General features: G+C 43.1%; 1 protein-coding gene across 1 annotated transcript; it reads right to left on the reverse strand.

Annotated features, from left to right (window-relative positions):
• Positions 1–5251: 5251 nt before the first annotated feature.
• LOC309516862 (olfactory receptor 4N2-like) lies at positions 5252–21648 on the reverse strand. The gene is made up of 3 exons (XM_082195812.1): positions 20935–21648; positions 9658–9819; positions 5252–5825 (listed from the first exon to the last, which is right to left on the reverse strand). The coding sequence occupies exons 1-3, from the start codon at positions 21610–21612 to the stop codon at positions 5385–5387; spliced, it is 1281 nt and encodes a 426-aa protein (XP_082051938.1). The 5' UTR covers positions 21613–21648; the 3' UTR covers positions 5252–5384.
• Positions 21649–25038: the final 3390 nt, after the last annotated feature.

Consider the following 25038-nt stretch of genomic DNA (forward strand, 5'->3'; position numbering starts at 1 on the left):
TACCACTTTTGCTAATGGGGCCTCCTGCTGCCGCCGCACAATTTCTGTTCTCATCCTGAAGCAAAGTTCTTAACCCAAGGTACTATTTCTGGGTTAGCGGAGTCTGTAACCTGAAGCGTCTGTAACTGGAGGTACCACTGTATATATGTTCGGAAATGGTTTGCCCGTTTTGTTGCAAGATATTGTCACTAAACTCGACCCAAGAGTCCCTCAGGTTCCACCATTTTGAAGTAGGGTGTCAGACTGAAACAAAACTCTGCCATGACTCTGCCTGTTTTCTGCCTCTTGAGATCTTGTCGCCAACTTTGGCATGACAGTCCTTTGGCTGGAGTTCTCCACCAGCGTTTGGACACTGGGTGTTATTTTGATTTAAGATGTCAGGGGAAAAATACATAACTTTGGCGTGACTTCACCCCCTTTTTTGGCACCAGTTTAGCCAGCCCTCGAGACAACATTGCCATCGGTTCCCAACATTGGGGTGGGTGTCTTCATTGATGTTTGGAAGACAGGCACCATTTTGACTCAAGATGGCAGTCCATAATGTGACTCTGGTGTGATGTCGCCCAGTTTTTGGTGGCGCACAAATTACACTATCCATTAAAAAAAATAATCCATGTTTTTTTTTCTTTTCTAAAAATACTTGGGCAGTGCCAGGCACTCTCCACTAATTTATATATAGATAAATCACAATGTTAGTTGCCTGAATAAAATAAACATGCATGTTAATGCATAAATGGGGAGGGGTAGCTCATAAGCCTAGCCAAGGGGGGAGCAGTTGCCCCCCCCATGAAGTAAAACAATAGAAATACTTAACTAACTGACCAATCACGTCGGTTATGCCCCCCTAACAAAAGTCCGGCCCCTCCCCAACAAAAATCTTGGCTACTCCCATGGTGGAGCTGTGTGTGTGTGTTTGTGAACAAGGAAAGTTTTCTGAACATTCAGCATGCAATGTTAATGTCCAAAAGTCTGGGTTTTGCTGTCCTCTGGTGTCCATAATATGCCATTGCTGCTTATGTCTCTCCCCCCCCCCTGCTACTGTTGCTGTTGTTACCATAATGGTTGCTAACGTATCTTTTTATACCAACTGCAAATCGATCCCTGCACCTTTGAAATATTGCAGGGATCAAGATCAATTTGTGTCGAGACTGTTTCGAATCCCGGAGTCTTTCTGTTGGCTTCCGTTTTGCTTCAAAGCAGAAATTTGGCAATGTCAAATTCGATAAATTCCTGTTTCACAACCTCCTTATCCCAAGCAACACCACCACCTCTCCATTTCTTTTCTTTTTCTTTCCCCGCTAAGGTTTCTGCTCAGAAATCAACAGAACATGAGTCCAAGTAGGGCAAATGGACTTGAAAGAAAGTTTCCGTCTCTCTTTGTTTAATAGTCCTTAGGACTGGATTGTTAAGTGCAAAGATATTCTTGCTCAGTATTTGGTCTCATTTTTAAAATAAAAAATATTATTGATTGATTTTTCACAAAAAAACTTTACAGATTTTAGCATGGACAATAAATTGCTTTATCCATTGACTTCCCATCCCCCCTTCCATGGTTTCCATATTTACCCTTAAATGCTGTATATTTCACATATATCCAATCATAGCTGTCAACTTTTCCCTTTTCTTGCGAGGAATCCTATTCGGAATAAGGGAATTTCCCTTAAAAAAAGGAAATGTTGACAGCTATATATCCAATACATCCATGTTAACCTATTGATCTTTATAATGAACTTTGTTAATATTCCAAGTCCTGCTCGTGTTTTCATCTCACAATAGTAAAAAGTCTCAATTAAAAGTCTCCAGTCCTCAAGGAACTTTTCATCATTTTGGTCTCTAATCCTGCCAGTTCTGCATACTCCATTGTTTTCAAAAGCCAATCTTCCTTTGTTGGAACCTCTCCTACCCTCCAACATTTTGAACCGGAGGTGAGGAACCTGAGGCATGAGTATTGAATATGGCCCTCCAGCCCTCTCCATCTGGCCCTCAGAACCCTCCCTAGGCCAAATGCCTCACTGCTCTCCCCAACTTTGCACCCTGAATGGTTCTCCCTAGCTGTTATGTGTCCTTGGACTCCCCAAAATGCTTTTTGCCTGCTTGGAAGGAAGATTGGGACTGCTGTTTGCGCCATTTAGGGTAGGCAAATCTATCAATTTCAGTTTTTCATTTTTCCATCTTAAGTTCATTTCTTCTTATTTCCACATCAGTTTGCCATGGTTTGTTTTTTCCCCTTAACATCCTCCTCATGAAAATGTACTAAGCATCTAGGCACAATTTTTCCCCTCAATATACCCATTTTTAAATGATTTTTTTCTCAAACATACATACACTTTCTTCGTGATCTAATGCATTTTGGTATGCTATTTTCACTCACAAAGGCATTTCTAAGCACATCCTAATGCATGTATTGATCGCCGAAGAATTGATGTTTTTGAATTATGGTGCTGGAGGAGACTCTTGAGAGTCCCATGGACTGCAAGAAGATCAAACCTCTCCATTCTGAAGGAAATCAGCCCTGAGCGCTCACTGGAAGGACAGATCGTGAAGCTGAGGCTGCAATACTTTGGCCACCTCATGAGAAGAGAAGACTCCCTGGAAAAGACCCTGATGTTGGGAAAGATGGAGGGCACAAGGAGAAGGGGACAACAGAGAATGAGATGGTTGGATGGTGTTCTTGAAGCTACCAGCATGAGTTTGATCAAACTGCGGGAGGCAGTGGAGGACAGAAGTGCCTGGCGTGCTCTGGTCCATGGGGTCACGAAGAGTCGGACACGACTAAACGACTAAACAACAACAATGCATGTATAGGCAAACTAAGGCCCGGGGCCCGAATCTGGCCCAATCGCCTTCTAAATCTGGCCCACGGATGGTCCGGGAATCAGAATATGAATGTAAAATGAGTGTGTCCTTTTATTTAAAATGCATCTCTGGGTTATTTGTGGGGCATAGGAATTCGTTCACCCCCCCTTCAAAATATAGTCTGGCCCCCCACAAGGTCTGACGGACAGTGGACTGGCCCCCTGCAGAAAAAGTTTGCTGACCCCTGCCCTAATACATACATTTCTGAGCTCATCAGAAGTGTCCTCTAAAACTGGGAGAAGTGGGTGGCTTTCTTTCCTTTCAAAGGTTTCACTTTGCATATCGCTTTGGCAACTGTGGATTAGATAGGCCTGCTTTTAAATGCTAACTGAACCTCAGGCCTCTCCCATTGCTAGTCCCCATCATCAGCTGCTCTCTAGCTGATAATTTGGCCCTGACTGCAGGGCTCTGGGCTTTATACCTGAGCTCCAGCCCCTACCTGCAGCATGATGCTTGTTATTCCTCCAAAAAGATGCTGGCAGCAACAAAGGGAGAATGCTAGGGACTGGCAGTTATGCCCTGCCCTCTTTCCCAAACTCCCAGGTGCTATGGGAGCTCCTCCTGTCTGCTATCTCCGTACTCCACTTCCTGGGATGTGTTTTGCATCATGTCATTGATGGAATAATATTGCACAAGTGTCCTTCTACAACAATTCTGCTTTATTAGTTGTTCTGCGATGCTTCTACAGTGTAATCACTGGAGGGCACTGTTGTTCTACAGCGCAATGGAACTGGGACAAGAACACCCCCTCTCAATATTACATTTGTTTCATAAAATCCACAGACGGCTTGATTGTTGTTAAAACCCCTCAAAACGGTTTGGAAAGACAATAAAACAATAGAAATATAAGCAAAAACAACCCTTTAAAGCTTTCAAAAGACAAAATCAGCAGTAAACGAAAAATGGATTAAAACATACTACATGTCTGAGTAAGGTAAAGGTAAAGGGACCCCTGACCATTAGGCCCAATCGTGGCTGACTCTGGGGTTATGACACTCATCTCACTTTATTGGCCGAGGGAGCCGGCGTACACCTTCCGGGTCATGTGGCCAGCATGACTAAGCCGCTTCTGGTGGCACACGAAAACGCCGTTTACCTTCCTGCCAGAACGGTACCTATTTATCTACTTCCTCTTTGACATGCTTTTGAACTGCTAGGTTGGCAGGAGCAGGGACTGAGCACCCCATCGCAGGGATTCGAACCGCCGACCTTCCGATCATCAAGTCCTAGGCTATGTGGTTTAACCCACAGCGCCACTCGCATCCCTACATGTCTGGGTAGTCTTGTCTAAACAACAGTGTTTCTAAGAAGGGCTGAACTGACAGTGAAGGCACCTACTTGATGTCAACAGGCAGGGAGTTCCACAGTGTAGGTGGTGCCACACTGAAAGATTGATTTCTTATGAATGCAGAATGGGTATTAAGGAGTACCCGGAAAAGTGCCAGTTCTGCAGATCAGTGTGTGTGTGGGAAATCCTCATGAAAATTCACCAGCATTTCGGTGCTAATTTCTCCCAATAAACACACTTCTGTATGTAGTTTTGACTAAAGAACACATTTTTGCGAGCAAAGTTTCCTAACATAATGAATTTTAGTGTGTTGTTTTCATTAGTGCATTCATTAGTAGGCATTCTTTACCGTAGTGTATGCATTTTTGCAAGCCCTGGTCTGTCAGAGAACTGCATTGCGAAAGTTCAGAGAAGTGTGAATTTTGAAGGATGGCTGTGTTTCGGTTACCTTATTGCTTCTGAAGGTGTAAATCTGGTAGATTCACTTTTATTTATTTATATTTTTTCATATAGTCTTATTTGGCTTTACAAGTTCATTCACACAAATAAAATTCTTGCAAATTTTAAAATTAGAACAAGATTCTTCCAAATCTTAGAACTTCTCTCCTCCTCTCCGTGGGTTCTTTAAATACCTTTGTCAACTGCATATGATAAACTCATCCAAATTACATTCCTCCATTATATCTGAAGTCTTTGTGACATTGCAAGAGTTATTTAAAGCCTGTCAAAGAGTTCAAGTGTTTACAGTGTTCTTTTAGATACAGTCTATATCCGTCCCATTCTCTATTGGAGTTTTGATTCTCCCAATTTCTGATTTTCCCGGTCAGTCTTGCCATCTTTGAATAGTCTAGTATTTTCATCTGCCAGTCCGCTTTCGTACGTATCTTATCATTTTTCCAAATCTGGGCAAGCAGCATCATTGCAGCTGTACATAAGCAGTCTTTTCAATTCCTTCGGTATCTCTGCACCTACAATTCTTAACAAAAAGGCTTCTGGTTTTTTTTTAAACAAAAGTTATTCTAAACATTTTTTTAAAGTTCATTATATATCATTTCCCAGAATTCCTTTATTGTTTTGCAATTCCACCACATATGATAGAAGGTGCCCTGGAAGGTTCACTTTTAAATGTGAACTGAATTGAGTTCCTTCCCCATCCCTACATGCACATGACTGGCCCTGACAATGCAGCGAAAAGCAGAGAGATAATACAGGTGACGGATCATGCTCTGCTCCTGCCATGTCACTTCCCACCCCAGACCTTGGTTTTGGTGACCATCTTCCATATGGCAACCTTGATTTCGTTATTCCTCAGGGTGTAGATCATGGGGTTCATTAAGGGGAAGACCACGGTGTGGAAGATGGCGACCAACTTGTCGAGAGCGAAGGCCTGGAAGGGGCGGCAGTACATGTAGATTGCGGGAGCGAACATGATGAAGACGATGATGATGTGGGTGACGCACGTGGAGGCTGTCTTGCCCTTCCCTTTGGTGGAGCTGGACCTCACCTTGGACAGAAGGGCCCCGTAGGAGATGAGGAGGAGAATGAAACATATCAAAGTGGCCAAGCCACTGTTGAAGAACATGACAAACTCCAGGTTGTATGTGTCGGTGCAGGCCAGCTTGATGATCTGGTTGATGTCGCAGAAGAAGTTGTCCAGCTTGTTTGGGCCACAGAAGGGGAGCTGGATGATGGGAATGAACTGGATCAAGGAATGCATTAAGCCAAGGAGCCACACGGTTGCAACCAGTCCCCAGCAGACAGCTTTGCTCACCACGTTGCCATAACGCAGAGGGTGGCAGATGGCCACGTACCGGTCAAAGGCCATGCCAATGAGGAGGAGGAATTCGGCCGCCCCCAGCCAGTGGAGGAAGAAGATCTGGGACATGCAGCCCCAATATGAGATGGCTTTCCGCTGGGAGTACAGGTCAGACAACATCTTGGGCGGGGTGACTGAGCAGTAACAGAGGTCTAGGAAGGCCAGGTTGCCCAGGAAGAAGAACATGGGGGAGCTGAGGCGGGGGTTGCTCAAGATAGTCACGATGATGAGGATGTTCACAGGCAAGATGAGGGTGTCAAAGAAGAGGAAGAGGACAAAGAGAAAGAGCTGGACCTCCCTTCTCTGAGAGAGACCCAGCAGCACAAACTCCTTCACCATCGTGGTGCGGTTGTCCCGCTCCATCCTCTTGGGGTTGCCTCCTGCAACAAACACTCACACACATCCTCACACTGGAAGGACTGCAAGCTGTACATGAATCGGAAATCACCAACATGAAACAGCTTCTAAAACCTGTATCCGCTAGAGAAGACAAGGTGCAGACCTGAGGGATTGACTTTGAATTTCACTAAAACAGGGGTGGAAAGCCTCAGGCTTGGGGACTGAATGTGGCCCCAAGGCCTCGCTATCTGGCCCTTGGAATTCTCTGCTGGTTGACTGGTCTTGAAACAGTAGACCAGGCTTCCCGAACCTGGTGGTCTCAAGATGTTCTTGGACAACAGCTCCCATTTCCCCTCACAATGGACTATACTGACTGGCGATGATGGGAGCTAGAGTCCAATGACATGTTGAGCAGTTATGGCTGGTCCATCAGGCTGAATGGGGCATTGACCTACCAACCTTAGTCTGCTTTCAGCCAGCCTTCACCTGCTTTCTTTCTTACCTACAAGCAACTAAGTAGATGGACTTGGCTGTCAGCTTCTTCCTCTTCAGTCTCAGGACCCATCATTTAAAGCAGTATTATACCACTTAAGTATATATTTAAAGCAATATCAAACCACTTTAAACAGCCATGACTCCCCTACCCCAATATCCTGAGAACTGTGGTTTGTTAAAGGAGCTGAGAGTTTATCCCCTTTCCCCTCACACAGCTACAGTACAATTCTCAGAGTGGTTTAACAATCAATCCCTCTTCCCAGATACCTAGAGCTTCTCCTCCTTTCAGCTAAGAACAAGTGTATTGCCTGCCAGTTTTGTTTGACAACAGACAACAGTGGGACAAAAAAAGAGGGGAGAATGAGTCATAGATTTGTTAATGGAATCGATTGTAAGATTGGAGGGCTTGAGAGGAGAGGTTCAATGGGCTCAATGGACTGCTTAAAGTTGGTCAAACATAGAATCATAGAACTGTAGAGTTGGAAGAGACACCAAGGCATAGCTGTCAACTTCCCCCCTTTTTAAAGGAAAATTCCTTTATTCCAAATAGGATTCCCCACAAGAAAAGGGAAAAGTTGACAGCTATGCACCAAGGGTCATCCTGGCAATACAGGAATCTTGCCCACAGTTGCCACTGAAGCATGTTGGTCAGGCATATCCATTTGTGACGTAAACTGCAGGCAATGTATTAATGTGGGAACTAAATTGTTAAGTAATTGTATCTCGATGCAGGATTATTTGGGGGGGAGTGTTCTGAAAAGAACAAGCAGAGAAGGGAGAAGACCCAGCTGAAGATGGGGGTGGATATGTGTTTGCGAATGAAATGAGCAGAACAGAGTGCATTTGTATGAGAGAGAAAGGCATAGAGAGCTGAGCTTGGGTTCTGAAAGCATCTCAGGGGCTTGGCTGTCGCTCTAGAGATCTGATGTGGGAGCCATGTGAAAAGTACCATATTTTTTGCTCTATAAGACTCACCTTTTCTCTCCTAAAAAGTAAGGGGAAATGTGTGTGCATCTTATGGAGCCAATGCAGGCTGCACAGCTATCCCAGAAGCCAGAACAGCAAGAGGGATCACTGCTTTCGCTGCGCAGCAATCCCTCTTGTTGTTCTGGTTTCTGAGATTCAGAATATTTTTTTTCTTGTTCTCCTCCTCTAAAAACTAGGTGCGTCTTATGGTCTGGTGCGTCTTATAGAGTGAAAAATATGGTGCTTAGGTTCTATGGGCAACTTGTACGTCTGTAAATATTTACCAAATGCCCACAAACCTGCAGTAACCTCCTTCCAAAGAGAAGCAAACCCAGGTTAAGTGCAGCACCCTGAGAACATTTCACCATCCAGAGATACGCTTCCCACGCAGAAAGTCTCAGAATTCAATCCCCAGCATGTTTAAGGAATGTAAAGTAGTAAGTGGTGTGAAGGACCCCTTGTTGGAAGCCAAGAGTCACTGCCTACCAGAACAGACATTACTTGGCCAGATGGATAAATGGTCTCACTATAAGACAGCTTCATTTATTCCTATTCGAATGAGCTCCAAACACTGAGCTACAGCATGCGCAGTAGACCATTGCAGGAGCAACGTGCTGACAACCTCCATTTGCAAGAGTTGCAATTGAAATAATAGAATCATAGAATTGGAAGAGACCCCAAGGATCATCTAATCCAACCCCCTGCAATGCAGAAATATTCAGCTGTCTCACACAGGGATTGAACTAGCAACCTTGGCATTATCAGCAGTTTGCTCAAACCAACTGAGCTGTCTGGGCATATAGTGCACTCTTCCTATGTCTGATGTACTTCCTAGCAAAGAGGGGAGATTGTTTTGCCCTCTGTTCATTGTGTGATGGACGAACATAAGATGAGTCCTGCTGGATCAGGCAAGTAGTACATCTAGCCCAGCACCCTGTTCTCACAGTGTTCAAACAGATGTCTAAGGGAAGACCTGAGCACAGCAACACCCCCCCTTCTGTGGTTTCCATCACCCATCGACTGGTATTCAGTCTTCAACAGTGGAAGTAGAACATAGCCATCAGGGTTAGGAGTCACTGATAGCCTTATCCTCCCATAGATAGATGGATGAATGAATGAATGAATGAATGAACGAACGAACGAATGAATAAATAAAAAAATAGCTTATGACCTTCTCATGGGTATCTGGGAAAATAAAAGAAGCCAGGGCTTTTGCATCTTTAACAGTTGTCTAGGAGAGGGAATTTCAGCAGGTATAGCAGGAATGAGAAGCTGAAATTCTCATTACCGGCGGAAGAATGGCAAATGAAATTAATGGACTATGCAGAATTAGATAAATTAACAGGAAGGATTTCTGCGGGACCAGAGATTCTTAGAAGACTGGAGTAAATATCTGAGCTATTTGAAAAGCAATTGTAATAAGCAGATTACGCTAGTTAATGGCAATTAAAAGTAATAGAGAAATAAAAAAATGCAGAATAAGTGATAAAGAACGGAAAATCTTCAGAGGTTGTTGACGGAAGTCTAAAATATTGTATAAGATAAGAAGTTATGTTAAAGGACTGTTGGAAACGATACGTTAAATATATATATAAAGAGAAGCTGAAATTCTCTGTTCTATGACCTATTAGAGCAGGAGGAGCCCCATCCTGAATTTTCACCCGGTTTCCTGAACCAGACCTAGACATGCTTTCCACAAGGCTGCTGTGTCATAGTCTTGGCCCTTTCAAAATAGTTTAAAGCTCAAACAATCTTAGGTTCAAATAAGACACAGGTAGACACTGGAGGCATGGTTGGTTAGCAGAATAGGATGTGAAGAGAGAGAGAGAGAGAGAGAGAGAGAGAGAGAGAGAATCAATGAAGGAAAGGCAGAAGAGGAGCATCAGGAATAACTTACCATGCAGGATGTTGGTGCGACAAGAGATGCCCTTAGTTGGCCACAGGTCTTCACACCTCCCAATACTAAATCAGCTCCTGCCCCATGAGAATCCCTTGAATGGGAGAACGGATCTGCTCCATGTTTAGACCTGGAAGGAAGCCCAACTTGGAGTTCAGGGAGCTTGTTAAAAAGAAAAAGAAAAAAGATAGTGGCTGGGTTTGCAAGTGATGGCAGCATCCCCCAGGATGGGAAGGTGGGAGATGAATCAAGAATGAATCCAGATTGGAATGAGACTTCACTTCCGCAGCAGTGCACAATGTTATAGGATTGGAAGGTCAGTCTGGGTGACATTTGTGGTTCCCTTTCAGTCTTACGATCATGTAGCTGTGAGGTTTAGAAGCTAGTGAAAGGACACATTGAATTAGGGCACGTGTTACAGCATTAATGATCATGCCAATCTGCCTGGTTGCTAAGCAATAGCTCCACCCATCTCACTCTTGTACAAAAGTTGAATTCATATTTATTCCTTTGCCCACTTTTGCTTCGGGCTCTGCCCACCACTAGTGTGTGGCCCCCAGAAGGTTGCACAGAAGCTAATGTGGCCCTCAGCCTGAGAAAGATTGTCCACCTAGCCTTATGCTTTGGCAAACCCACTTCTTCAAACTCCATCACTAATTACTTTCTTTCATTTCATACCCCAAAATCTGTGTTTGCCCATCAGCTTCCACATTTCTTGTTTGATCTCCATGTTCCTCAGTGTGTAGATCATGGGATTCATTAGGGGGAAGACTACAGTGTGGAAAATGGCCACCACCTTGCCGAAGGGATAGTCCTGGAAGGGACAGCAGTAGAGGTAGATGATGAACATGATGAAGATGAAGATGATGTGGTGATGCAGATGGAGGCAGCTTTGCTCTTCTCTTGGTCAGATCCTATCCTCACCTTGACCAGAAGGGCTCCTAGGAGATGAGGAGAAGGATAAAAGTTGGCCAGACCACTGTTGAAGAACATGATGAACTCCAGGATGTGGGAACCTGTGCAGGCCAACCTGACGATCTGGTTAATGTCACAGAAGAAGTTGTCTAGCTCATTGGGGCCACAAAGGGGGAGTGGCATGATAAGGATAATTTGGATGACGGAGTGCACAAATACTAGACACCATGATGCTAGGGCCGAAATGCAGTAGACTGCTCTGGCGACTAGACTGGTGTAGTGCAGCAGGTGACAACAGGCCACATAGCAGCCAATGGCCATGGCAATGATAAGGAAGAACTCGGACCCACCAAGAAAATGGAGGAAGAAGATCTGGGCCATGAAATCCTTGTAGGAGATCGTCTTGTGGTAGGAGAAGAAATCAGCAAGCATCCTGTCTAAAACTCTGGAGAGCCACAGCCAATCAGTGTGGAAAATATTGAACTAGATCAGGCACCCCCAAACTCGGCCCTCCAGATGTTTTGGAACTACAACTCCCATCATCCCTAGCTAATAGGACCAGTGGTCAGGGATGATGGGAACTGTAGTCCCAAAACATCTGGAGGGCTGAGTTTGGGGATAGAATCATAGAATCATAGAATCATAGAGTTGGAAGAGACCACAAGGGCCATCGAGTCCAACCCCCTGCCAAGCAGGAAACACCATCAGAGCACTCCTGACATATGGTTGTCAAGCCTCTGCTTAAAGACCTCCAAAGTAGGAGACTCCACCACACTCCTTGGCAGCAAATTCCACTGTCGAACAGCTCTTACTGTCAGGAAGTTCTTCCTAATGTTTTGGTGGAATCTTCTTTCTTGTAGTTTGGATCCATTGCTCCGTGTCCGTTTCTCTGGAGCAGCAGAAAACAACCTTTCTCCCTCCTCTATGTGACATCCTTTTATATATTTGAACATGGCTATCATATCACCTGAACTAGATGTTCCAATGACTCAGTAGAACATAGTTTCCTATGTACCCATGTAAAGAAAGAAAAGCTTAAGATATTATGTCTGTTACGTTAACATTGACTTGAAGGACCTGCCACAAAATGCCACAGCACAGACTTCTGTTATTTAGGGGGCATCAAATCATCAAAAAATGAAACGGGAGCAAATTATAGGGAGCTTTGTCCTGATCAATGATGATCATTGAGAAAATAATATTTTTACACCCCCCCATCATGAACCAGCCTCATGGCCACAACCCAGTGTAGGAAGTATCACAGAAACTTGAGGCGTCCCAAGAGTGGTTACCCAGTCTCCAGGAGGCTCTGTTCATATGCCATCACCCCCTTTCTGAAAGCGTTAGAGAGCAAATAATGCCTATTCTGCCCATGAGACTATAAAGAAAGCCCTACCAGATCTGACCAAAGCTCCACCTGGTGCAGTACCCTCTTTTCACAGTCATCAACAAGATGTTCATGGGAAGCCAATAAGCAGGACCTGAGTACCACTACTCACTCCCTTCCTATTGGCTTCAGCAGCTGCCTCTGACAGTGGAGGAAGTGCATAGCCTTTGTGGCTTTGGGCCATTCCTGGTTGCATCCATGAATGTGTCTAATCCTCTTCTAAATCCATTCCAGGTGGCAACCATCACTATATCTTGTAAGAACCAAGTTCATAGTTTACCTACGAGCTGTGTAAAGAGGAGCTCTGTCCTGGATCTTCCAACATTTCTCCTCATTGGATAGCCCTGCATTCTTCTATTGTGAGAAAGGGAGACAATATTATTCCTATCTGCTTTCTCCACACTGTACATAATCTTCTACACCTCTGTCACCCCATCCCTTGCCCTTCAACTTGTCTTATGAACTGAAAAGTCCCCAATGTTTTAACCACATGTGAGTTGCTCCAATCCTTGGATCATATTGGTTGCCCTTTCCTGAACCTCCAAATCCTGAACCTCTAGGTTGAAACCAGCCACTCTTACGTTACAAGGGGGACTTCAGATGCTCAACAAGAAGGACAATAACTGAAGAGGGGAAACATTGAATGACAAAAATAAAATAAAAGAAAAATAACTCATCGTTTCCTGCTTTGTTGAGAAAAGGAAGACCTGTGGCCTGTCAGATGCTGTGTTTTCCACGTGCCGCAACCCTAAAATCCCATCTGGCCTAATAAGGAGAATTGATGATGATGGGACCTGTTCAGAGCTTACTCTGGAATCAAGCCCAGTCCAGCGACCAGGGAACTTGTTAAAAAGTTAGTAGCTGAAGTTTGCATGTGATGGAGCTGTATCCTGGGGGGGGGGGGGGGAGATGGGGGAATATAGGAGAGTGAATGAAAGATGCACTTCATTTAGTTTTGTCCTTCCCAGTGGTATGTTGCTTGGCTTACCTGCTCAAGAAAAAGTTTATGTGACATGCATCCATGCCCTTGAAAATTGTACATGATTTAAATTAATATGTTACAAACCAGAAAGGGAAGTTGGGGGAAGTCGTTGGGGTGGGGGTAGGGAATTTATTCTGTGATTATATTATAAGATGTAAATTTGTTAAAGATGAAAAATCCAATAAAAACTATTTTTTTTAAGGGGAAAAAAGAAAATTGTACATGATTATTATTAATAATAATTTATTACTTATACCCCGCTAATCTGGCCAAGCCTCCCCAGCCACTCTGGGCGGCTTCCAACAGGATATTAAAAACACAATAAAACACCGAACATTAAACAGTTCCCTAAACAGGGCTGACTTCAGATGTCTTCTAAAAGTCAGATAGTTGTTTATTTCCTTGACATCTGGTGGGAGAGAGTTCCTCAGGGTGGGTGCCACTATTGAGAAGGCCCTTTGCCTGGTTCCCTGTTTGACCCCTTGTTTTTACTGCAGTAGCCACCAAACCAGGGCATGTGTGTGTTTGTGGAGAACATCATGCTTGGGGACCAAATGCAACTCCATCTGTCCCTTGAAACTCTCCTCAGGCCACATCTCCTTTTCCCAGGCCACCCCCTTACCCCCCAACCGGTGGATTTTGCTTGGCTGGAATGTGGCCATGAACTCTGCTAATGCCTCATGCTTGTCTGGTTGGGGGATGGAGAAGGGTGTATGTAGAAACGGGTCTACTCTACAAATGTGAAATTTCCATTCACTGCTCTGCCCGCTTTTGCCACAGGTCCACCACTAGTCCTTGGAAGATTTGCTAGATGCAAATGTGGTTCCAGGGCCAAAATAAGTTTCCCCATCCCTGCACCTGACCCACTGACTTCTTTGTAGCTATGGTACTTTCTTTTAGATGGGTACTGTCAGGACTTCCGGAGGCGGCGCCTCCGACAATGGCGGATTCCCTCTGATTTAGAGGGAGACAGCTCCGCAGAAATCGGGTTTACCGCTGCAGCGAAGCGGGGACCCTTCCGAAAACCGCAGGCAGGAGAAGCCGCCGGCCGTGGGACTCGGCGGGCACCGTTTGCGCCCCCCCCGTTCGGCAAAGGAACCCCCCAAAGGGCTCCGGAGTGAGACGGGGGTTGGCGCAGTGCTGAGAGTCAATCGCTACCTCTGCGGAGCGAAGCTGCACAGCTGATGTCGGAGAGCGCTGTCCTTTTTCCTGTGACAATTCGGACTTTAAACAACAACCCGTGAGTAGGATAATTGAAACTTTGGACAAAAATTATATTTTTGAATTTGACCCGAGACGGGAAGGTGCAAACAGGAAGTCCATCTCCCGTTCTTTGTATAAAGATTAAAGCAAAGATTTTACAAGTTAAAAGCCGGACAAATTGAAAACCTGAAATTTCCTGCATCTTTACTATCAAACCCCCCTAGACAGCAGGAGGAAAGGGGGGGGGGGGAATTTGACTTTTTTAATCGTGCAGCAAGTGAGTTAAGAAAATAAGTCTCCATCGTCCCTAACCTGGGGTCGGAATGACAGGAAAGAAACTGTCGGTGAAGCTTATAATTTGAACTTGGAAAAGGGAAAAGGAAAAAATAATTCCAGCACTGCTTTCTGCCTGTTTGCTTTATATTGAGAGGAAACAAAATATCAGAAAATCGAAAGTAATTTCCCCCCCCCTTGTCGGATACATTTTAAAAATGGATGCTAAAAAGTAACTACACCCCCTAGAGGAAGTCTACCAGTGTGTCCGTGTCAACTTACAAAGAGAACATAGTAACTGGGAAAATCAGACCGTGGGACCAGCTTCCCGACCTTGACAGAAATGATTAGAGAGAAAGTTTTATCTGCCCTGGACAAAATATATGATGGGCTGCGACAGTTGGATGAGAAAGTGTCTCTGATGAACCAAAAGTTGGACTATATTACAGCTGCAGTCAACAAAGATGTGCCAATGGGAAATGCAGTTACAGAAACTGCACAACAATCTATTCAGGAAACTGGTTCAACAGAGCAAGTGCAAGGGCAGAGAAAGATGGAAGAGATTGTGAATGTATCTCAAAAGACACAGAGAATTCAAGTCCTACATGACCAAAAGCTGCAACACTGGGAGATGGAATTTGGAGGACACTGGCTAAATTCTGGATTTAAGGAAATTACCATCTCTGGTGGGACTGTGAAACAAGTGGAAGATTTTTTCCGGAACAACTACTCTTTGGATTACAAATTAAATATTGGGGAGTGCAACACCGGGGAATGGGATAACTGGACAAAAGGAAACGAAGAATATTACTGTACGGAATTCCCTGATGACTGGCTCCCCAAAGAGAAGGAGAAGAAAATGTGAAAGAACCCAACAGGGAATAAGGATCTATGTAACTATAAGCAGAAACAAGAAAACTCGCAGAGGGGGTGTGGAATTGACTTGAGAGCTTTAGACATTAGAACACCTGACTGACTGATGAGGTTTTAATGACATAAGGACTGACATTACCTGGAACCAGGAAAAAGGACGTTGGATAAACTTAGAATGAGAAATGTTCTCTGTAATGAAACTACTAGTGTAATATTAAGGAAATATTAAGAGATGTTGGAAAGAAAGTAATTGGCTTTTGCAGAAAGGTTAAATATGGTTAAGATTTTAGAACTTTTAGACTTCCGGGGTTGACGCGATCTGGGAATGGCGGATTCCCTCCGAGCTCCGGAGGGAATCGGCTCAGCAGGGGACGGGTCTTTGCCGTGCCGGCGACACGGGGACCCTTAAAACCGCAGGCGCGGATGCCTGCGGACTGAAGACTCGGCGGGTGCCTCAAGCGCCCCCCCTGATTCGCGAAGAGCCTTTTTAAAGGCTGCGGAGGGGATACGGGGGGTGGCGCGGCACCGAGAGTCCATCGCTACCTCTGCTGAGCGAAGCCGCGAGCCATGACCGGAGAGCGCTGACTTCCTTCCTTGAAATTCGGCTGAAAAAACAACCCGTGAGTAAATTGGACTTGGATTTTAAGAAATTTATCCATTGAATTTGAGGCGATCGGGGATGCGCTAAAGGGAAGTCCGCGCCCCCACCTTGCAGACGATCCAGAGCAACGATAAAAGAACTAAGCTGGAGTGCCTACCCTGTAAAGGGTGAGTTTTAAAAAAGACAGTAACTTCTAAGATTTGGAAATTTTGAGCAGGAGAGAGGAGTGTTGGATGCTTTGTGTTCTGTTGTAAACAACCCCCCTCCCGGGCCCGGGAGCGTCCTGCTTTGGAGCTTGTTTAAGAAGTGCAGAGTTTGACAGCTGTCAAAGCTGTCAAACGGACTGTAATAGTGGAAAAATTGCTACCTAAGTTACCTCTGGATTAAAAAGAGTTACAACTGAATTAAAACTGTTGGAAATAAAGAAACAATAACAAGACAGAGGACTGTTGGAGAAAAGAATACTAAGTAACCAGATTCCCTCTAGGGGGAATTCTGTGGAATTACAATGGCTGTGGATGGAAAGATACTGGGAGAAATCGAAAGGATGTTCTATTTGGTTGGAATTTTACAAGAGCAGACTACGGCTATGAGTGAACAATTGATGACCTTGACTTCTGAAACAAGTAGTTCTGCTGAATGTAACAAGGACCTCAATGAGAAAGAATCCACAGCTGGACCAGAAATGATAACAATAGAAGAGGAGAAGACAAAACAAGAAAGAGAAGAAGTGATGTGTGAAAACACTGATCAGAAGCTGACGCCTGTGGAATATAAACAAGGAGACTATTGGTGTAAACCTACCATAAATCTACGAAAGATGCAGAAGACGAAAGTGGAGGCCCTGGGAGTTTATGAAATTAAGGAATTTAAAATAAAGAAATATAATTGGGGCCTCCACATAGACTCTGACTTTGATTACCTCCAAGATTCATGCCTTGTGGAAGTTCTTCAGCAGCTGTTGGCAAATATGGGAAGAGACTTTGGACTGACTGTGAAAGAACTCTTTCGAGACGTGATGACCGGCATAAAGGATTACCAACAAGACCGGCGGAGAGGGACTGAAAGAGACTTGAGAGCCTCGGACGTGAGGAACCCGGGCTAAAAACTGTTATTTTGGACATGTTTCTGGAAGGGACGCAAACCGGGGATGGGAGGGAGGGAAAAATCAAGTTTTAACAACACTCAAGATTATGGGATTTGGTTAATAAGATTATTATTCAAGACAAAATGGGAAATCGATGGAAGGGAACTGAGGTCCAACTTAGAAAAAAAAAATTAACTTTGTTTTCTTTTATAAAGGACTAATATTAAGATGGATAAGGAAATGCCAAATTGCTGATATAAATTTGGGAATGGGGATGCAAGGGAGGGGGTGGGGGGAAGTCAACGACCAGGGTTAGAAAATAACATTTTTTGAAAGTATATATGTTTGTAGTTGTTGTTGTTTGTTTTTTTTTGTTTATCTGTTTGTCTTTGTCTATATAAAATGTGAAAACCCAATAAAAATTTTATTAAAAAAAAAAGATTTTAGAACTTTTAGAGATCTGAGGATAAGATAAAATCAATGAAATTATCGTAAAAAAGGAGTGGCTGAGTAATAAGGTGAAATAAGAATTTGCAAGAATGGTTTGATTATAAATGAAAATATGAAGTAATATTATATGAGGATATATAATTAAGGGTAAGATAAGAGGGCACGAATTTGCTGAATAAACTTTTAAATGGAATACAAAGAGGGAGGTGAGAGGAAGTCAGGAAAATAAGTAAGAGAATGGTAGAAATTGAAAGGAGGGATTTTTATTTGTGTTTTTTTATTCTTTTTTGGTCTTTGCTTTTAGGTGGAATTTTTGGCTTTGGGTTTTTTTTTGGTGTTCATTTCTTCACCGTTTGTTGCTATGTTATGCTTTCGTTTTTGTTGTTGATGTCCTTTGTAACCTTTTTTCTTGTAAAAACTTAATAAAATATTATTTAAAAAAAATAGATGGGTACTGTCAGGGAACTGCCATCGGCTCAGAGGCGAGGAATAGAAGGGCAGTTGTGTTACAGGGAGCCTCTGAAAATCTTGCGAAGCAGTTTCTCTTCCCGGGAGGAGGAAAGTCCCACCTCTAGTGGGGAAGAGGTGCAAGGACCAGAGCCTTGTGGGAGCCTTAACACCGCTTCTGGGCAAGGCGGACAGGAGGGAAACATGCCCTTGCCATCGCCCATCCTGCGCAGTAGCCTAAAGCGCAAAGAGGCAAGTAGAAGGTTGGGGGTAATGAAACTCTTATGTTGGGGGAGGTCCAAGAAAAGACCACTCCTGGATTCTGTTAGCGCTTGAGCCAGACTTGAGCTTTGAGGCTCTTCACTAAATAGTTTGCGCCAAAATAAAAACCTGTAAAACACAGGTTTTGAGTCCTGCCTGGTTACTCTCGAGCAACCGCAACAGCCATCTGACAGGTACTAAGTGCATTGCAAGCAGCAATTGACATTCCGGCTGATTTTCTTGCAATGTCTCCCTGCACTCAGTTACATTAATAAAGATACAGCAATTTGAATGCGCTATAAACATACAACACCAGATGGCGCCAGAGAACAGGAAATTTTAAAACACAGTTTTTCATAGAGATTTCTTTCTTTTTTTATAATGATATAATCTCTGACTTATTTATAGCGCTTTTTTCCCTGTGTCTAGATCCATCCCCTGTTAATTATTCATTTGCGGCACACTTTTTCAGTGCCAGAAGAATACTGACAGCCTAGAGCTAACGCAACACTTTCTTGACTGCAATTCATGCCAAATGTGATTGTGAAAATCTCCTGCACTTCTGGAACCCAGGGCAGCCGATGTTCTATCTTGTTTCCCCAACTGCAGGCTCTTTACTGTAGTTCACATCACGTTTGTTTTTTGTTTTTTGCATATTGTGGCCTGGATGATTGGATGTGTTGAGTACTGCAAATTTATTCATTTTAAAGGTATATAGCTTCATTCTTCATTGGTGCCAATACTATGGCAAGATGCAACATAAAACCTCATTGATAAAACAGTAAACTGAGGGTTGTCACTCCTTTTATTACCCATGGGCACATCTGGAGTTCTGGTCAACTGGTATAATTTACATTACTTTCACAGTTATATGTTGCACTGCTGCATGGTCTGCCAGCCACTTGGAACTGTGCGTAGCCAGAAGTCCCTGTGCACTAAATATTTATTACATGAAGTAATCAATGTCTGTATTCTGATTTCTTTTTAAAAGCTCATTCTGCTTTGAAGGCTTTGGAGTGGGCAACAACACTTAAAACTGAGCTGAACAAGACAGAAAAAAAATTAAAGCATTATTTTTAATGTCAAAATACTGTAATGCGAACCTCAAATTTTAATTTACACCATACTAGCTCAAATGCTAGCTGTGAAGGACCAACCTGACCAAGAAAGGCTTTGGGTGTTTCAGAAACAAAATGATCTTGCTCGAACATTTGGTGAGTTTCCAGTGGAAGAGAGTTTCCTGGTTTTGGAGAGGTCACTGGAACACCATTGTGTGGACATGGGGTAGTAGCCAACATTAAACATACTCAGAGTAAACCTATTGAATATAAATGGCATATCTAACTTTGGGTCCATTAATTCCAATGGGTCCACTCTGATAATGAAGTCATAGGAAGCTACCCTATAGTTGTGTGTTTGAATGAGAGTGAAGATCCTAGATGACCTGTTTATTGAGTATTTGTCCTGATTGGCTATCACAACGTTTATGTGGAAGTCAGACCATGTCTGACCTTTATGAAGCTTCTCCTTTGATTTGTTTGTGGGGAGGTTATGAAGGCAGTGAGCATCCATCCTGAATTCTTTCTGATGTTTGTGCCTTTCCATTTATCATTCATTTATCACACTTTTCAGTGCATTTCCCTAAATGCAAAAACCTGTCATCCCCCTCCCCCCAGTGGTGGATTTGTTGCATTAAAGGTAAAGGTACCCCTGCCCGTACGAGCCAGTTGTGTCCAACTCTAGGGTTGTGCACCCATCTCACTTAAGAGGCCGGGGGCCAGCGCTGTCCGGAGACACTTCCGGGTCACGTGGCCAGCGTGACAAAGCTGCTCTGGCGAGCCAGCACCAGCGCAGCACACGGAAACGCCGTTTACCTTCCCGCTATAAAGCGGTACCTATTTATCTACTTGCACTTAGGGGTGCTTTCGAACTGCTAGGTGGGCAGGAGCTGGGACCAAAAGATGGGAGCTCACCCCACCACGGGGATTCGAACCGCCGACCATACGATCGGCAAGTCCTAGGCACTGAGGTTTCACCCACAGTGCCATCCGCGTCCCCCTTTGTTGCATTAGACCCCACCATTAAACCAATCCACTTTAATGGAGAAAATCCAAATTCCTGACTTGAATTCCCTCCCACAAAACACTGACAGTCTGAAGGTGACCTCAGCCCCTGGTTTCTCAGTTCAAGAGCCTCCAGTACAAGAACAAATGATAGCAAAGACACTCAACTGATGCTCTGTCAGTGACATCAGGTCTCAGCAGCTATGTTCTCATCCCAAGCTCCTCAATATCAGTTGCTGGATTTGGGGGCTGAAGAAGAGCAGATGGAAAGTGCTGCTCTCTTGACCAAACAGAGGTAAAAGCCTAATCTCTTGGAGCAGAGATGGAAAGCTTTCAGCCTTCCAGATGCTGTCATACTAACATCCCATCAGCCATGACAATTGGACATGCTATTGAGGTTAATGGGAAGTGGAGTCTAACAACATCTGGAGTGTCACAGGTTTCCGATACCTGTCCTAGAATTTTTATGAGTCCTGGTCAAACCAGAGAGCCATTTTTGCTTAACAGTCTCCTTATGGCATGCTTAATCTCCTTGTTCCTCAGCGTGTAGATGATGGGGTTCATCAAGGGGAAGACCACAGTGTGGAAAACAGCCACCACCTTGTCAAAAGAAAACTCCCGGAAAGGGTGACCGTAGATGTAGATGGCAGGACCAAACATGACAATGACAATGATGATGTGGGTGATGCATGTGGAAGTAGCTTTGTTCTTCCCCTCAACAGAACCCGTTCTCACCTTGAACAGCAGGATCACATAGGAGATGAGGAGGAGGATGAAACAAATGATGGTGGAGACACCACTGTTGACAAACATGAAGAACTCCAGGGCATAGGTGTCTGCGCAAGCCAACTTGACGACCTGAGTGATGTCACAGAAGAAGTTGTCAAGTTCATTGGGGCCACAGAAAGGGAGTGGGACAATGAGGAGAACTTGGATGATGGAGTGGACAAAACCTAGGCACCAGGATCCCACCACCATGGCACTGCAGACTGGCCTGCTTACTATGGTGGCATAATGCAATGGGTGGCAAATGGCCACATAGCGGTCAATGGCCATGGCCATGGCAATGAGAAGGAAGACCTCTGACCCTCCCAGCAAGTGGAGGAAGAAGATCTGGGCCATGCAAGCCTTGTAGGAGATGGCCTTGCGGCTGGAGAAGAAATCGGCAAGCATCTTGGGAGGGGTGACGGAGCAGTAGCAGATGTCCAGAAATGCCAGGTTGGCCAAGAAGAAGTACATGGGGGACCCCAATCGGGTGTCGCTGCGGATGGTCATGATGATGAGGATGTTTCCTGGCAGGATCAGACAGTAGAAGAGAAGGAAGAGGAAGAACAGGAAGAGCTGGGCCCCTCGTGCCTGGGAGAGACCCAGCAGAACGAACTCTTTCACCATGGAATGATTCCCTTGCAGCATCCTTCCAGAAGCCTATAACATTAGGGCATAGAGACAGTGGTCAGAGAAAATACTTTCCTCCTTCTTTCTTGACACTAGAACTTGTGGAACTCCAAGTTACAAAGCAATGGGGGTGAGGAGGCAATTTGCTGTGGAGAAGGGATGGGTGGGAGCTTTGCCCCTCATAACTTGTTGCTTACATTCCTACATCCCTTCTTCACAACAATTTCCTGCCAAAGCAGGGTTCCGGAGTCATATCTGCAGCATTGTGGGGAAAGATTGGGCATGGCTGAACGGTAGGGTGGGCATGGGGCAATCAGGTTGCAGCTTTTATCTGCAAAACACCTCTCATGCTAAGAGGGTATGCTCAGGGAACAATGGGTTCTATTAATTATGAAATGACAGCCTGAGCATCCCTCTGTATGCACCACATTCTGTGCTAAACAAGTCATTTACAAAGCCAGTGCTGATCTTATGACATGTAAGAACATAAGAAGAGCTCTGCTACATCAGGCCAATGGAACATCTGGTCCAACAGCATCTTGTTTGCACAGGGGCCAGCCAGATGCAGCAACTCTCCCTACTTGTGATTCCCATCAACTTGTAGTTAGAGGCATCTGGCCATCATGGCTTGTAGCCACTGCTAGCCTTATCCTCCATGAATTGTGCTATTTGTCATCTAAAGCTGTCCAAGTTGGGGGCCACCACTTTATCTTGTGGGAGCAAATGTTAGGCTATGAGCCGTGTAAAGAAGCAGTTTGCTTTGTCCATCGGACATCTCCCAATGTTTCATTTCCTTGGATGCTCCTGGGTTCTAAAACTGGGAGAATTGGGAAGGGAACAAAGGAAAAGCTTTTCTGCAAAGACAAAGGAGAAATACCCAATTTGTGGCAAGAAGCATTGATAACCCTTATCTCAGAGCAAGGTACAGATTTGAGGCTTATAAAAAACTACAGGCCAATATCTTTATTGAATATAGACTATAAAATATTTACTGGAGTTCTTGAAAATATAATGAAAATTCTGCTAAGAAGGGTAATTAAAAAAGATCAGGCAGGATTTTTGCCAGCCAGACAAATAAAGAACAACACTAGAATAATTATAGACTTAATAAAATATGCCGAAATGAACCCAAGTAAAGAAATTTCAATGCTTTTGGTAGACGCTGAAAAGGTATTTGACAGTGTCTCTTGGAAATTTATGATCAAAACCTGTGAAAGTTTAAATTTAGGTAAAAGATTTACGAATGGAATTCAAGCAATCTACAAAAAACAAAGAGCCAAATTAATCCTAAACAACGAAATTACAGAAGAATTCGACATCGAGAGAGGGACACGACACGGATGTCCTTTATCCCCACTCCTATATATAACAATATTAGAAACCCTATTAATAGCTCTGAGAAAGGATGAAGAAATAAGGGGCATATGTCTTGGTACACAGTGTTACAAAGTAAGAGCATTTGCAGATGATGTGATCATTACAACCGAAACACCAAAAGAAAGCATAAAAAAGCATTAGAAAGAATGAAAGAATTTGGCGAAGTAGCAGGATTCAAATTGAACAAAAATAAATCGAAATTGATAACTAAAAATATAGGCGAGAAAGGGGAAAAGGAATTAGAGGAAACAACAGGACTAAAAATTGAAAATAAAGTGAACTACTTAGGGATATGGATTACAAATAAAAATACAAATTTATTTAAGGATAATTATATCAAAAAATGGAAAGAAATTAAAGGAAGTATGGATAAATGGGGGAAACTAAAACTATCATTAGGAGGAAGAATATCTATGATTAAAATGATGATACTCCCCAAAATTCTATTTCTATTCCAAACGATTCCAATTGTAATAGGAACTAAATATTTTATAAGCTGGCAAAGAGATCTTGCAAATTTTATGTGGCAGGGGGGAAAGGCAAGGATAAAATTAAAAGTAATGACGGGCCCAAAGGAAAGTGGAGGACTCGCAGTGCCAGATTTAAGAAAGTATTTTGAGGCAACATGTTGGTGTTGGATAAAAAAAATGGATATTATTAAAAGATAATGAAGTCCTAACACTAGAGGGCTGGGACAAAATATATGGCTGGCATGGCTATTTATTCTATGACAAAAAAGAACAACATAAAAAATTTACAAATCACATAGTAAGAAAGGCTCTATTGGATGTCTGGGAAAGAACAAAAGGAAAAATTATTGAGAAAACTCACCAATGGGTTTCGCCAGTGGAAGCAACCACAACATTAAAGAGTAATGTAAAAGAGACTTGGCCAACATATATGGAAATATTAGAGGATGCAGACGTAAATAATAAATTAAAAACTTACAAACAATTACAAACATCTGGAATAAATTGGTTACAATATTATCAATTAAAAGCAATGTATGAAAAAGACATAAAAAGGGGGGATTTGAAAATAAAACCTCAAAATTAGAGAAGGAAATATTGCAAAGCGATCAAAAAATACTTGCAAAAATGTTTAGATTATTAATGAAAACCACCTTAGAACAAGAGACGAAAGGGGAAAACATGTTAAAATGGGAGCATGATTTGGGATATGAGATAGATCTGGAAAGATGGAAAACCTTTTTGGGGGAAAACATAAATTTTACTGCGTGTGATTTATTAAGGGAGAATTTCAGGAAAATTAACCACAGATGGTACCTAACCCCTGAAAGATTGTCAAAAATAAATAAAAGGAACAACGACAAATGTTGGAAATGTAATAGAACAAAAGGTACATTATACCAAATGTGGTGGACTTGCCCAAAGATTAAAACCTTTTGGGACATGATCCGTGATGAAATAAAAAAAATGATATGGACATCACACACAAAAAAGGCAGAGGCATATCTATTAGGAATTCTAGATAAAGATATCCCAAAAGATAAAACTAACTTATTTCTATACGCGACAACAGCGGTAAGAATTTTGATTGCTAGCTATTGGAAAGAAGACAGCATCCCAACAAAAAAAGAATGGTTGGGGATACTTTGTGAGTACCTGGAGTTAGCAAAACTGATGGATATAATAAGGAGAAAATTCAAAACTATGGTTATGAAGTAATGGGAGTTCTTAAATGATTACTTACAAATCCACGGCTCAACTACAAAAATCTGGTTGTGTTTAGAATAATCTTGTGCGTACTATAAAAAATACAAAGTGAGACATTAAGGAAATCCAAAGGGAAAATATGAAGAATAGAGGTTCTGACGAACGGATTATTAAAAAGGTGTGAGGTAAACAGTGGAAGACTTTTTTTAAAAAAAAAACAAAATACAAAAAAAATTTATTTAAGGTAGATAAGGACAAGATGAAATTATACAATTGAATATAAATATAGATGGGAAATGGCTATGTATTGTGAGTACTTATCTACTTTTAAAAATTTCCACTTATGATCTTTTTTTCTTACTTCTTTATTCTTTCTTTGTTCTTGTTTTCT

Source organism: Podarcis vaucheri, assembly GCF_965113315.1.
Source record: "Podarcis vaucheri genome assembly, chromosome: 13".
NCBI lineage: Eukaryota > Metazoa > Chordata > Lepidosauria > Squamata > Lacertidae > Podarcis > Podarcis vaucheri.

Bases quoted from the DNA above. Each gene is read 5' to 3' on its own strand.
- LOC309516862 (XM_082195812.1), bottom strand. From the start codon at position 21,612: ATGCTGCAAGGGAATCATTCCATGGTGAAAGAGTTCGTTCTGCTGGGT. The intron at 9,820-20,934 runs GTGAGAACGGGT...CTTTTTAACAAG, and splicing joins ATGTGATCCTGCTGTTCAAG to CTCCCTGAACTCCAAGTTGG. The intron at 5,826-9,657 runs GTAAGTTATTCC...CCCATCATCCAG, and splicing joins TCGCACCAACATCCTGCATG to CTCCCCTTCTGTGGCCCAAA.